Below are 11,529 nucleotides of genomic sequence, written 5' to 3'. Positions count from 1 at the left end.
CAAGATGAAGCTTTAATGAACACTAAACTATTTGAACAACTTCATTATAATAACTTTATTTGCAGAACTTGTTAGACAAGTGAATAACGATAAGGTTTAAAACGCGAACATTATTCCATACTGCTATACAGCTTTCGTGCAATAAGTAAAGCTAGGAATTACATCTTTCGGGGCTGCTATCCGTATATCGGAACAGGTTTTGAATGTTTCCTGAGGTCCACACCCGAGCCTGCCACTGCCGTCTTCACAGTATCCCCAGTTGTTTCCTGCGGGGAAACAAAAATACACACACACGTTAGTTTCTCCGTAGTTATTCACCAGGAATTTCCGTTCGAACACTTACCTGCAACGTATGTCCAGCGAAAAATGCAATGACTGCAAGTGACCGAATCGGGCAGCTTCAAACTGACACTATACTCTCCTGTTTCCGTTGAAGGTAGCAACCAATTACGGCTTCCATCGACTAAGTACAATGGGAACCGGCTGAAGCAAGACTCATCCTCCGAACCACCATCGAGATTACACAGATCGAAGTAGAAGTGTCCTCGATGGTTTGCCGTGATACGGACTCGCGCTTCGATTACGCTACCCTGCACGTACTGCTTCACAATATCTCCCTGCCCGTACTGGCCACCGAGCTCATGCCGACGGGGCTGAGTATCGCCATAGTTGTCCCCGCACACACCACACTTGCCGTTGTACGTACCCCACTGTACCTGGAATCCACCGCAAAACAGCTCGTTGTCCGTGTAGTTGGGTAGTGCGACCGAATTACAACGCCATCGAGATCCTCGTGCGATCGGATCCAGAACCATTCCGTGCCCACGGACGGTGGCAATACACGCACAGCCAAGCCATATTATGGCAACCCAAGCCGCTGGATGGCGGCGATCTTCCATGATTTCAATTTCGCTTCTCTCTCTCAAGTGCGCCGTGTCGCGGTTAATTCGAGTCTATGAGAAGACCTTTCAAAGTGGGACGTGTTTTTAAGGCACACTATTGTAGCTTATCTTTGCAAACTGCAGTTAGTGTGAGCAAAAGTTTGCAATCCTCTCCCTTTCCCGCTACGATCCTTCTGTCTCTAGATAACGATCGATTTTATGGGTAGCAAAACAACACTTAAGAAATGGTGCTAACTGCCCATCTCACGTTGGGGGTGTACCGGAAATCCTCGCACACGATAGCGACCGGTATGTGTGGGTGTGTGTTGTTGTAGTGCGTGCAATATTCCTTTTTTCGTGTTGACATTGATTGTTGTTGGATGATAACCGAATTTACTCTGTTAGATTAAGATGAAAAGGAGGAACCATGTGTAGCTGAGTGGATGCTAACGCAACGAACGGTACGATGTTAATAAGCCGAAATGTGGGTTTATTGCCATCTGCATTTACGTAGTGGAAATAAAAACCGTTTGCTTATCAGCGTTCCGAAATGCCGAATGTATTTCGGGGAAGGAACAATTTAGCAACAACGAAATCCAACAAGAAGAGTGGATGACTTTCAATCTCATTGTGAAGTTCAGTTTTATTTATAGCAAAACCATTTTTTATACTCGAGATAACGTGAATAATGATGCGTCCACTTGAATACTAAGGTGGAAAGCAATGGAATTCATCACTATTGTTGAACTGTGTGTAATGTGTGAAGATTAGTATGGTACTATAAAAGATCGTGAGAAATAGAAGAAAGGCTCAAATGGCCTCCCAATGTGCTTAATCAGGTGGTCTGGTGACTGGTCTTGAGAGCACACGACGTTATCCCTGAAACACCACCGCATTCCAGAAGGATTCCCATCGTCATGATTTCCCACATTGAGATAGTCCTTTCGATTCGTCGTTTGAAAATGGCGCCATTCACCGAAATGTAGTAGATAGTAGTGGAAGTAGTGGTTCAATTTCAGATAATATACTGAATAATATACTGAACTGAAACATTATGTACGTATAGCAAGCGTTTGGTTCTGTTCTCAATAATTTTACAACGTTTGTGTTCGGTTTTGTTTAGTTTTTTTTAAACAACATTTTTTGTTGCGTACGGCGAACCCTATGTATACCAACCTTGGGTGGGTTTGTTTACGAAAGAGGCGGATTCTGTGGCAAAAATAAGGACGCGAAAGCCATCGTACCGACCAGAAGCGAGATTTTAGCTACATTTCCGATTAGGTTCGACATGTTTGAACGTTATCTATCGGCACTTCAATATCCTCGTGTAGGGCAGCTGAACATCGATGGCAAGTATTTTGTTCGATTGTGTTTTTCCGTGAACGTTTTCATTCACGTCTTGCTCTTTCTCTCTCTCGCTATGCGCTGTAAAGATCCGAAGGATTTTCGAAGCTTCGTACTGTGGCTGGAGGATCAGAAGATTCGCTTTCTGCCCATTGACGGTCGGGAACCGCTGAGGAAAATCAACTCGCCCGACGAATGGAACCGGGCGTACGAACAGTACAAGAAAGACATACGACTGCCACACCATCTGCAAACGAAGCAGGAGGAAATAACGTGGTTGCTGCTGTATGCGATCCGGCTCGAGTACACCGACAATGCGGAACAGTATCGTTCCATAACGGGGGCAAAGAAAATGGACGAACAAGCGAAGAGATCAAGCGTCCCGGAAGTGCTGTCCACCAACCCGTTCGATAGCTTTGACTTTACCAGCGCTGACTTTGAGGATGGATCGTGGAAGCTGGCCGAACGGTTGGGAATCGCTTACCATCCGGATCACCTGATGTCTTTGCAAGCGGCCGCAAAAGTTATCAGCAGTGCGTACAACAAAGAAGCGCTCAAGGAGCGCGTCATCACTGGGCAACCGTTCCCGATCGAGCAGGGCAGCGGAATGGGACTCGAAACGAACCAGGAGTTGGAACACTGCGCAAGGATATTGCGCCTGCTGCAAATTCAGAACATCCGTAAATTACAAACAACCATTAACGAAACGATTGTCTCGGTGCAGAATGTAACGGCGGATCCACGAACGGACACCAGCTTGGGGAGGGTGGGAATGAAGTAACTGTAGCTGAATTTTTTAATCCAATGTAATGTGGGAGGCATTTTTTTTATTTTACAACAGAAAGTAAACTCGAGCTACTTGTGCGTTCTATCGCCAAAAGGGTAAACGTCTAGCAAGCGTGCAACGCCTATACTTCCAGCGACTGGAAAGAAAAAAAGAACATTCATTACAGAACAAATTAAAACCACTCAACCGACGCACCGTAATCATACGAACCGGTTGCGATTCCAAACATGCTGTACCGGCCTAGCTTGTTCGGTCGTTTCTGCCCTTGTAGCGCAATATACACTCCCATACCGATCACTCCAAATCCGCTGACCAGTCGGCAGGGCATACAGTCCTTGTGCCGATTGGAAACCACAGAATCGGTCATTTCCGTAATCCTTTCTATGGTCAATTCCGGCTGGATTTTCTATCCTTCTTTGGTGTTTTGATTGGTTGTGTATCCAAACAAAAGTATAATCTGTCATCAATCAACAATCAATCAACATATTTCACATTATATTTTAAGTATTCTAGTCCCAAAACGACGCATTTTCATGAAATCCGTATTCCGAGGAAATTCCTTTCATTGGCTTGTTTTGTTTGATAGCAAAAGCAAAAGTGAGATTTTCGTATTCAGCATGTTTTTTGCAATGTGTACATCTTGGTTGACCTGTTGGACCATTCGACGAGGCGGTGTAAACACAGGTTTGCTCACCCCACGACCAATTTGACGTTCCGCAGGCAATACAAAACAAGTCGCAAAGTGAAGATAGACACGCGAAAACTCTCCCCAACGGTGTTTTATTTGTTTCGCAATTTTTCGTGGCGAGAATGTTCGAACGATATCTGTCCGCGCTGCAATACACTGGCAACCAGCCAGTTAATATTGATGGTACGTGCATAAGCGTACCAAATTCGCAACGTAAAGTGTGCGGAGGCAGTTCAGCACAAACCGGCGACTATTAACCCCCGCCCCAACTTAAAACGCCCTGTTTTTTTTTTGTTTTTGTAGATCTGAAGGAATTCCGCTCGCTGGTCTCATGGTTGGAGGATCAGAAAATACGCCATTACACTATCGAAAGCAGAGAAAACCTGAAGCAGATCGGTTCGGTCGATATTTGGGAGCCGGCGTACGAAAAGTACAAGACGGACGTTGGGCTCCCGTACGAGTTGGTAACGCGGCAAGAGCAACTAACCTGGCTGCTTTTGCACGCCGTCCGCTTGGAGTATTCGGACAACGTGGATACCTACCGTCCGCTGAGCGGTGCCCGGAAGGCGGAAGAGCAGAAAAAATCGAACGCACCGGAAGTAAAATCGGCCAACCCGTTCGATAGTCTCGATTTCACCAACGCTCAGTTCGAGGAGGGCGCACGTAAACTGGCCGATCGGCTGGGCATTGCCTATCACCCGGATCATCTCGTGTCATTGCGTGCTGCCGGACGCGTCATTCACGATTGTCTAAACAAGGAAGCGCTGAAGGAACCGCTCATCTCCGGACAACCCTTTGCATTTGGAATCGACAATAGTAGCACCGCGGGAAACCAGGGCGTGGAACGGGATCTTGAAAAGGCGGCCCAAATATTGCGATTGCTGCAGATACAGAACATGCGCTCGATGCAAACCACGATAAACGAAACGATCGTCACAGTGCAGAACGTTACCGCCGATCCAAAAACGGACTCGGCACTGGGGAAGGTGGGTGTGTAAGGAAGCAATACTTGTGATACGTACAACTGCGTACATACTTAAACTATGTTATAATTAATAAAAATCCGGTCAATCATTGTTTCTATTTAATGGAACGGGTTTTGTGATTGAAAGCCGGCAGAAACTGGAGCATTTCGTTAGTTCCTGCAATGCAATGTGCTCAGTTGCGTGAGACGCTCGCTGACGCATCGATTGATGCATGGAGGAAGAACGTAAACAACATCAGCTACTGTCAAAATGAACGAAGTTTAGAAATTGGCAAAAAGGAAAGAAAATTACCAAAGCTATTGCAATTCCCATGGGCGACGAAGATACGGTATGTTGCGGTTCAGGTTGTACGAGCTGTGTACTGGATGTGAAACCCACCAAGCATACGTTTCCAGCCGATGTAACAAACGTTTTCGATCGAACGTACAAACAATTCCTGTGTGAAACAATTACTCAAGCTGCGCCGAATGTATTCCGATTCAGGTTTCGTTACGATCCAAAGTTTGCTAACGATCGAGAGTGCTTGCTTGTACCTGCGGGATGTCATTTAATGCTACGTACGCTTAGAACATCAAGCCACAATTGGGACAATGCTGGAAACAATCTGTTACAAACCTGGCATGAGAAGAATTCCGTGCAGATCGACCAAGAATTAATCACGATGGCATCAAAGCAACCGATACAAAAATACGATAAAAGCGAAGATGATCTATATTTTAGCCGCCCTTACACTCCGATTACATCCAACCAAGAGCGGGGCACATTCGATGTGCTGATAAAGCTGGAACCCGGCGGTCTAATGAGCAACTATCTAGCAACCCTCTCGGTTGGATCGCGCACCGAGTGGAAGGGAATTTATGGAGACTTTCAGTGGAAACGCAATCAATATCGTAACCTGGTGGCATTTGTACAAGGTGTTGCCATAGCACCGATCTACAGCACGCTGAGAGCGATCCTAGATGACGACGAAGATGAGACTCGTTTGATGCTATGCGCATGCTTCCGGGACCTCCCGAACGTGTTACTACGCGAAGAACTACACTCACTAGCCGGATACTGGAACTTCAAATATAGCATCTACCTTTCCAGACGTTCCTGTGCATGTTCAGTCGAGGGGCAAAACTGCAGCTGCCTAGCGACGCGATTGAGATACAATGAACCGATCTACGATCGACGATTAGAGGTGGAAGATATCGAACGACTACTGGAGCGTCCATTTTCGGATGGAAAACAATCACTGCTTGTATTGCTGTGCGGTACGGAACCGTTTACCGGGTTTATCAAGGCTAGTCTACAGAGGATGGAAATAGAAAATTGTTACACTTTTTAGCAGTTAGTAAACCGCACTAAGGTTGCCGTTCAGTTTAGGCTTTTCGTGAGGACGATTTGACCGTGTGGCGGCGGATCTTTTCCTTTTCGCGCTCGATCGTTTTGCCCGAGGTTGCCTCATCCAGACCACCGCGCGTTAGTTGATTAAAGTCGATAATCGTTAGGTGTGGCTTGGGCGGTATGTTCAGCATCTCGATCGGTGGCATTTTTGGTTCCTGTGCGGTACCTTTCGCTTTCGGTGGTACCTTTAGCCGAAAATCGCTCGTGAAGTCAAGATTGCTGAACCGTGCCGCCTGAATGTTGGACAGTGAAAATTGATCCTGATGGATGAGTGGACGCATCCGGAACCCACCGTACCCGGCGTTACCCTGGCCGTACATATACCGTACCGGTGAACCATCCTCCGAAGTGGCACTGTCGTAACAGATGGACAAATCTGTGTAGCTGATCGGAGCGTAAGCACGTGTCGTTTTCGGTCGGACACGTACTTCGCTGCGTGTCTTTGAACGGGCCCGTGGTCGGTGTGTCCTAGGGCGACCCTTCCGGGGCCGTAGCTCATCGACTGGAGGAATGGGCAATATGTTGGTGAATCGGTAATACTCCAGGAATGTACGGGCTAGATTTCTTCCAATTCGCATATCTGAAATAAAGCGATCAAGGGAAAACATAAACCAAAGATATTCTTCTAGAGATGGTTTGAGATCAATTGGATGGATCTTGGCAAAAACATACATCCATCTTCCGTGTACTGGGTAAGAATATTGGTACCGTTCAGCAAGTACCCGCACATGGACACCTCCAGCGTGTACGTGTTGACAATGTCGCTGAGCGCTTCGACAAAGTATCGCCTAGCCGTACCAGACTTGCGATCGTCCGCATTGAACATCATGTGCTCCTGGCAAAAGTCCTCACACTTGGTAGCGAACAGCTTCGGGAAGACTAGATGACGCTCGTAGCGGTACACGTTGTCGTACGTGCTGCCATAGATAAACGTCCCGGTCAGGCTCGAATGGGCGTGGATATCGATCACAAAGTCAACTTGATAACACTGCCAACATACAAGAGAATACATCCGTCAGCATTTGTCTCACCGAGCAGTTTAGCAAGGATAACACTAACGCTTGAATTATCATACTCCTTCAGCATCTTCATCACAGCCGATAGCGTTGGGTGCGTGTACTGGGACAGCTTGTTCCACGAACGGTTCAGATCGTGACCGATCACATTGCAACGGTTATTGCCGAGAAATACACCGTCCGGATTGAGCATCGGTACGATTTTGAAAACAACGTGTTCCCGCAGTGCCTTTGAGATGGGTTGATTAGCGGCAGCTAGGAATTCTATCAAACCTTGCACCACGTACGATGCCGGCGATTCGCCCGGGTGTATGCGGGCCAATATGACCACCATATGGATCACATTCTTCGGGTCCATCTTGTCCGGTTTCTTCACATCGTCGAACGTGATCAATTCCAGTTTACGGTTTTGCTACAACCAAAAGAATAACTTCTTTTAAGCAGAGACATGCACTATCTACAACATCGAGATAAAGGTACAGCACTCACGATACTCATTCCCAACGTTGACCGCTCGAAGGTTTCCGGAAACTTGAGCTCAACGGCATTCAGGTACGCCTGCATCTTGGAGTACGAGTATGGGAAGGTAAGTGCGAACTGATACACCTCATCTTCCTTGTCGAACCCGAAGGCAAAGCTCAACACATAGTGGTTCTGATGTACTGGCGATTTGTAGTAGAACACCTCGCACCGGGGCAATCGTTGCCACTTGGGGCGGCTGGTTGATTTGACCAGCGGTGTCATGCCATCCTTGAACAGGTTCCGGCTTTTGTTCATGTTGACGATGTTGAATATAACTCGCTGGTCCTGTTTCACGTTGTCCACGGTAAAGTTAAACCAGAACCGATAACGTGGATTGCATGTGTCCGGTCGCAGAAACAGATCATACTCGAACTCTCCGACTAGATCAACCCGTCCTAGGTTACCGGTTTCGAACGCTGCATCGAAGCATAGGTGACCACGTTTAGCCTTTCCGCTGTGCCCTAAAAAGATGACAAACGGAATCAATAGTTAATTAGTGTTAGGATATCCAATAGGATGTTGGATATTTGGCTCAGGAACTTGCACTGTTCCCGTTTGACTTCATATCTTTCAATTTATTTTGCATCGCTAATCAGTACACTAGGTTACTTATTTAGAGCTTGATATGGACGTATATGGACGTTTGATAAAACATGAAGGAGTAGCAAATTATTACTATCAATTGAAAAATCAATTTATCATAGTTTTCCTTTTGTTAAAATACCGTTGATAAGGTATATTCATAATCGATTTATAACACAAACGAATTGTCAGAAAAGACTCAGCAAAGACACACTTCCCGAAAGAAAAACCTGCTACACACACTGCTAACCGATTACTGTGTAGCGCGGGAGAGTGTGAGCGAGTACAACAGCTCTCCCACCGACAATGCTTCACACGTAACGCGCGAGAAAGAGATCGCAGGAACCGTCGGCGTGTGTTGGTGTGAACACTTGCAGTGCCAAGAAAGCCAATGCACACACCAACACGTCATTACCGTTTGGGTCGTCTTTGCGAGTGGAAGTGATTTCAACACTTGTCTCCCTGTGTGTGAGCTGCAATTGTTTTGTTTGAAAAGAGTGAGAGGTAAGCAGCCCCCATTGCCATCATGCTGTCCCAGAGGTTTGTGGCCCCCAGCGGTAGCGCTAGCGCTCCGCAAGGGCCAACAAAGATGTTGTTTCGTGGAAACAGTACGCAAAGAACAGGGCCGCGCTGCAAAGTTCAAGTGAATTGAAAGTGAAAATCTTTAGCGCGTACTGAGTGTTGTTTGGAAAAAGGGCTATGGTGATGGTGAAGATAGAAGTTAGTTATGCTTCGCAATGTGCATTTTTCGATGAGGCGCTCTCATTTATCTTGACACGGTGTGAATGGTGATGCGCGCGCGATGAAAGAAAAAAAGTCGTGCAGCAATAATTGTTGGGTCGCGCGCGCGGTGGTCCACCAACGACGCCATTTTGTTGTGTGGCAGCGCTACTAAGCTGGAAGTATAGAAAAGGCTAATGATGGGCAAGCAAGAGATGAAACTTTTCTTATGTTTTGAATGTTTCAAACTCATTTTTGTGTAGCAAAAGTGATTAAATTGGTTGAATTATAGTGTACACCATTTAAAAACAATGTTTCTGAACATTTTTGAACAGAGATTAATTTTTGTTTTGATGGTATTTTTCGATTGTTTTCGTTGACCGGAGTAAAGTCAGCAACAATTATTTGCACCAATTGGTTGGGATGGACGGCAGTTTGGCAATATAAAATTATTGCGTATTATTGGAATTCTTAAGTTGTTTTTGTTATTTTATATTTTAGTGGTTGTAAATCTGTGTATTTTACTGCTCAAAAATTTGAACTCCCAAATTTATTATTTAAAACATAATTTTAATTGCTTCAAATAATATTTTTTGTAGATTTGTTTCATTATATTTTACGTACTATTGATGCGTTCGTTTGCGCATTTAATCAAACGATAGCCGACATCTTGGATTTATGCTGCTTTATGTGCAGTAGGCTGTGAACAATTCCATGTTAAGAAAAGTGTTTGGCTTGATTATTGATTTTCTCAATCTTTTTGGCGGGGAGCGCTAGTGCGCATGCCACCCCCTCACTCCCTCCCACCCAGCGGAGGGGATGATCGGGAAGGAGAAACCGGTTTTCCACCGTCCTTTCTTCTAAAAGAGCGACAATAACCGAGAGCGAGAGAATGTGTGCCGGATGCAATGAAATATTCCTCCCTTCGCCTTAAGCCTCGTATTCTAGCAGCAATAACTAATAATGTGTTTTTTTTTTCTTCCGAATTTCCTAGCAGACGAAAATAAGTCACCATGGCACGTACCAAGCAAACAGCACGTAAATCTACCGGAGGAAAGGCTCCGCGTAAACAGCTGGCCACCAAGGCCGCCCGTAAGAGTGCTCCGTCTACCGGTGGCGTTAAGAAGCCGCATCGCTACCGTCCCGGTACGGTGGCTCTGCGTGAAATCCGTCGGTACCAGAAGTCGACGGAGTTGCTGATCCGCAAGCTGCCGTTCCAGCGTTTGGTGCGTGAAATCGCCCAAGATTTCAAGACCGATTTGCGCTTCCAGTCGGCTGCCATCGGTGCGCTGCAGGTACGATTGTTTGATGCTTTTATTCAATTTTGGCATCTTATTGGAACACATACCCAAACGCCAATATATCTAACCTGTGTTCTATATTGTCTTATTTTCCCCTCTCTATCTTACGCAGGAGGCAAGCGAAGCCTATTTGGTTGGTCTTTTCGAAGATACTAATCTTTGCGCCATCCACGCCAAGCGGGTTACCATCATGCCCAAGGATATCCAGCTGGCGCGCCGTATCCGAGGCGAACGCGCTTAAAAAGCTTTTACATTAATAATAAACTACAACATCTACATTAGTAACAACAACGTTTTATTATATACTTTAAAAAACACATTACACATACTATTCGTAAAAGGCAATTCAAGATTACAAAAGAATACAGATGTATTATGCAAAAAAAAACATGAAAAATCAACGATCGTTCGTTCGATTGGAAAAAGATCTCTCCACTAGCTTCATTCCAGCTAGCGGAAGGTCATTCGGCGATGATCTCTAGATCGTAGACATTTCGAGGATCATGGTGCAGCACAATGCAACAGTTATGAGAATACATTAACAACAACACTACATTATCAATAATACCCCGATATATTCTGCATTTTTTCGCTACTTCTGCAATAACTGGTGAAATCATTTGTGTTGAAAATAAAAACAGACCACTCAATCCACAAAGAAAAGCAATGGAATATCATAATTTGTCAATGTTTGCAGTAGACCGTTTGACAGTAATTCGTAATAAAATGAACTTAACACAGTACACATTCGAGATGTAGATACTCTATCCCTGTCTGTTCCAAAAAACGCGACTTGGTTTAATTGCTTTCCGATCCGAATTTAGAGTAATTATCAAACACACGCATTACTACCTACAAATGTAGCATTATTTTGATCGTCTTCGATTCTTGTTCTTTATAACTGAAAGAGAAATATACTTGCAGCTAGTTACTAACAACAGTACCTTTGGAAGCTCCCAACACAAGAAGAAATCTTTTACTCAGCGAGGTGTTGTTCATTCAAAAGCTAAAGTCGAAATGCACACTTACCTGGTGGTCGAACAATTACGCGGCTCACATTTCCTAGACCGCCCTCTCCGTCACTATCGTCGCTATCTGAAGGTACAGAACAAGAAACACATATGCATTAGAACACTGTAGAAAGTTGAAGGAACAAATGAAAAGGCCGGAAGCACTTCCTAGTAACACCTTCTTCCGCACGTTGGTACATGCTCGTATGAGCAAGTGGATCACACGCATCCGGATTCATAATGTATGTGTGTGTGTGTGTATGTGTCGGAACCTTCGGAACGTCGATAAAACCAATTTGCCCA

General features: G+C 45.2%; 7 protein-coding genes across 9 annotated transcripts; 4 read left to right on the top strand and 3 right to left on the bottom strand.

Moving 5' to 3' along the window:
- Positions 1-36: 36 nt before the first annotated feature.
- LOC128297725 (uncharacterized) lies at positions 37-936 on the bottom strand. Its single transcript, XM_053033416.1, has 2 exons — positions 344-936; positions 37-266 (listed from the first exon to the last, which is right to left on the bottom strand). The coding sequence occupies exons 1-2, from the start codon at positions 897-899 to the stop codon at positions 124-126; spliced, it is 699 nt and encodes a 232-aa protein (XP_052889376.1). The 5' UTR covers positions 900-936; the 3' UTR covers positions 37-123.
- A 1,164-nt stretch (positions 937-2,100) lies between these two features.
- On the top strand, positions 2,101-3,112 carry LOC128297842 (RNA transcription, translation and transport factor protein-like). Its single transcript, XM_053033546.1, has 2 exons — positions 2,101-2,230; positions 2,315-3,112. The coding sequence occupies exons 1-2, from the start codon at positions 2,170-2,172 to the stop codon at positions 3,004-3,006; spliced, it is 753 nt and encodes a 250-aa protein (XP_052889506.1). The 5' UTR covers positions 2,101-2,169; the 3' UTR covers positions 3,007-3,112.
- LOC128297843 (uncharacterized) lies at positions 3,027-3,431 on the bottom strand. Its single transcript, XM_053033547.1, has 2 exons — positions 3,223-3,431; positions 3,027-3,148 (listed from the first exon to the last, which is right to left on the bottom strand). The coding sequence occupies exons 1-2, from the start codon at positions 3,377-3,379 to the stop codon at positions 3,081-3,083; spliced, it is 225 nt and encodes a 74-aa protein (XP_052889507.1). The 5' UTR covers positions 3,380-3,431; the 3' UTR covers positions 3,027-3,080.
- Positions 3,432-3,756: 325 nt separating this feature from the next.
- On the top strand, positions 3,757-4,817 carry LOC128297885 (RNA transcription, translation and transport factor protein-like). Its single transcript, XM_053033599.1, has 2 exons — positions 3,757-3,883; positions 4,004-4,817. Exons 1-2 carry the CDS (start codon positions 3,823-3,825, stop codon positions 4,696-4,698), a joined length of 756 nt encoding a protein of 251 aa, XP_052889559.1. The 5' UTR covers positions 3,757-3,822; the 3' UTR covers positions 4,699-4,817.
- A 166-nt stretch (positions 4,818-4,983) lies between these two features.
- Positions 4,984-6,636, top strand: LOC128299911 (NADH-cytochrome b5 reductase-like). The gene has a single exon (XM_053036061.1). The coding sequence runs from the start codon at positions 4,997-4,999 to the stop codon at positions 6,014-6,016; it is 1,020 nt and encodes a 339-aa protein (XP_052892021.1). The 5' UTR covers positions 4,984-4,996; the 3' UTR covers positions 6,017-6,636.
- Positions 6,051-11,465, bottom strand: LOC128299910 (cytosolic carboxypeptidase 6). Its single transcript, XM_053036060.1, has 6 exons — positions 11,405-11,465; positions 11,246-11,311; positions 7,581-8,074; positions 7,135-7,503; positions 6,748-7,063; positions 6,051-6,655 (listed from the first exon to the last, which is right to left on the bottom strand). The coding sequence occupies exons 1-6, from the start codon at positions 11,463-11,465 to the stop codon at positions 6,051-6,053; spliced, it is 1,911 nt and encodes a 636-aa protein (XP_052892020.1).
- On the top strand, positions 8,578-10,711 carry LOC128299912 (histone H3.3A). 3 transcript variants are annotated; one of them, XM_053036063.1, is made up of 3 exons: positions 8,578-8,699; positions 9,910-10,210; positions 10,329-10,711. In XM_053036063.1, exons 2-3 carry the CDS (start codon positions 9,929-9,931, stop codon positions 10,455-10,457), a joined length of 411 nt encoding a protein of 136 aa, XP_052892023.1. In that variant the 5' UTR covers positions 8,578-8,699; positions 9,910-9,928; the 3' UTR covers positions 10,458-10,711. The 3 variants fall into 3 exon arrangements, with proteins under 3 accessions (XP_052892023.1, XP_052892024.1, XP_052892025.1); XM_053036064.1 differs by having other exon boundaries at positions 8,618-8,699; positions 9,913-10,210; XM_053036065.1 differs by lacking the exon at positions 8,578-8,699 and adding an exon at positions 8,743-8,915.
- Positions 11,466-11,529: the final 64 nt, after the last annotated feature.

This window comes from Anopheles moucheti, chromosome 2 (assembly GCF_943734755.1).
Source record: "Anopheles moucheti chromosome 2, idAnoMoucSN_F20_07, whole genome shotgun sequence".
NCBI classification, from domain to species: Eukaryota; Metazoa; Arthropoda; class Insecta; order Diptera; family Culicidae; genus Anopheles; species Anopheles moucheti.
The sequence above is the reverse complement of the archived record's forward strand: the minus strand, read 5'-3'. Positions and strand labels throughout refer to the sequence as shown.

Bases quoted from the DNA above. Each gene is read 5' to 3' on its own strand.
- LOC128297842 (XM_053033546.1), top strand. From the start codon at position 2,170: ATGTTTGAACGTTATCTATCGGCACTTCAATATCCTCGTGTAGGGCAG. The intron at 2,231-2,314 runs GCAAGTATTTTG...TGCGCTGTAAAG, and splicing joins AGGGCAGCTGAACATCGATG to ATCCGAAGGATTTTCGAAGC.
- LOC128299912 (XM_053036063.1), top strand. From the start codon at position 9,929: ATGGCACGTACCAAGCAAACAGCACGTAAATCTACCGGAGGAAAGGCT. The intron at 10,211-10,328 runs GTACGATTGTTT...TATCTTACGCAG, and splicing joins CTGCCATCGGTGCGCTGCAG to GAGGCAAGCGAAGCCTATTT.
- LOC128297843 (XM_053033547.1), bottom strand. From the start codon at position 3,379: ATGACCGATTCTGTGGTTTCCAATCGGCACAAGGACTGTATGCCCTGC. The intron at 3,149-3,222 runs GTTCGTATGATT...TTTTCTTTCCAG, and splicing joins CATGTTTGGAATCGCAACCG to TCGCTGGAAGTATAGGCGTT.
- LOC128299910 (XM_053036060.1), bottom strand. From the start codon at position 11,465: ATGAATCCGGATGCGTGTGATCCACTTGCTCATACGAGCATGTACCAA. The intron at 11,312-11,404 runs GTGTTACTAGGA...CTGTACCTTCAG, and splicing joins GTACCAACGTGCGGAAGAAG to ATAGCGACGATAGTGACGGA. The intron at 8,075-11,245 runs GTAAGTGTGCAT...TCATCTTTTTAG, and splicing joins CGTAATTGTTCGACCACCAG to GGCACAGCGGAAAGGCTAAA.
- LOC128299911 (XM_053036061.1), top strand. From the start codon at position 4,997: ATGGGCGACGAAGATACGGTATGTTGCGGTTCAGGTTGTACGAGCTGT.
- LOC128297885 (XM_053033599.1), top strand. From the start codon at position 3,823: ATGTTCGAACGATATCTGTCCGCGCTGCAATACACTGGCAACCAGCCA. The intron at 3,884-4,003 runs GTACGTGCATAA...TTGTTTTTGTAG, and splicing joins CCAGCCAGTTAATATTGATG to ATCTGAAGGAATTCCGCTCG.
- LOC128297725 (XM_053033416.1), bottom strand. From the start codon at position 899: ATGGAAGATCGCCGCCATCCAGCGGCTTGGGTTGCCATAATATGGCTT. The intron at 267-343 runs GTAAGTGTTCGA...GTTTCCCCGCAG, and splicing joins TCGCTGGACATACGTTGCAG to GAAACAACTGGGGATACTGT.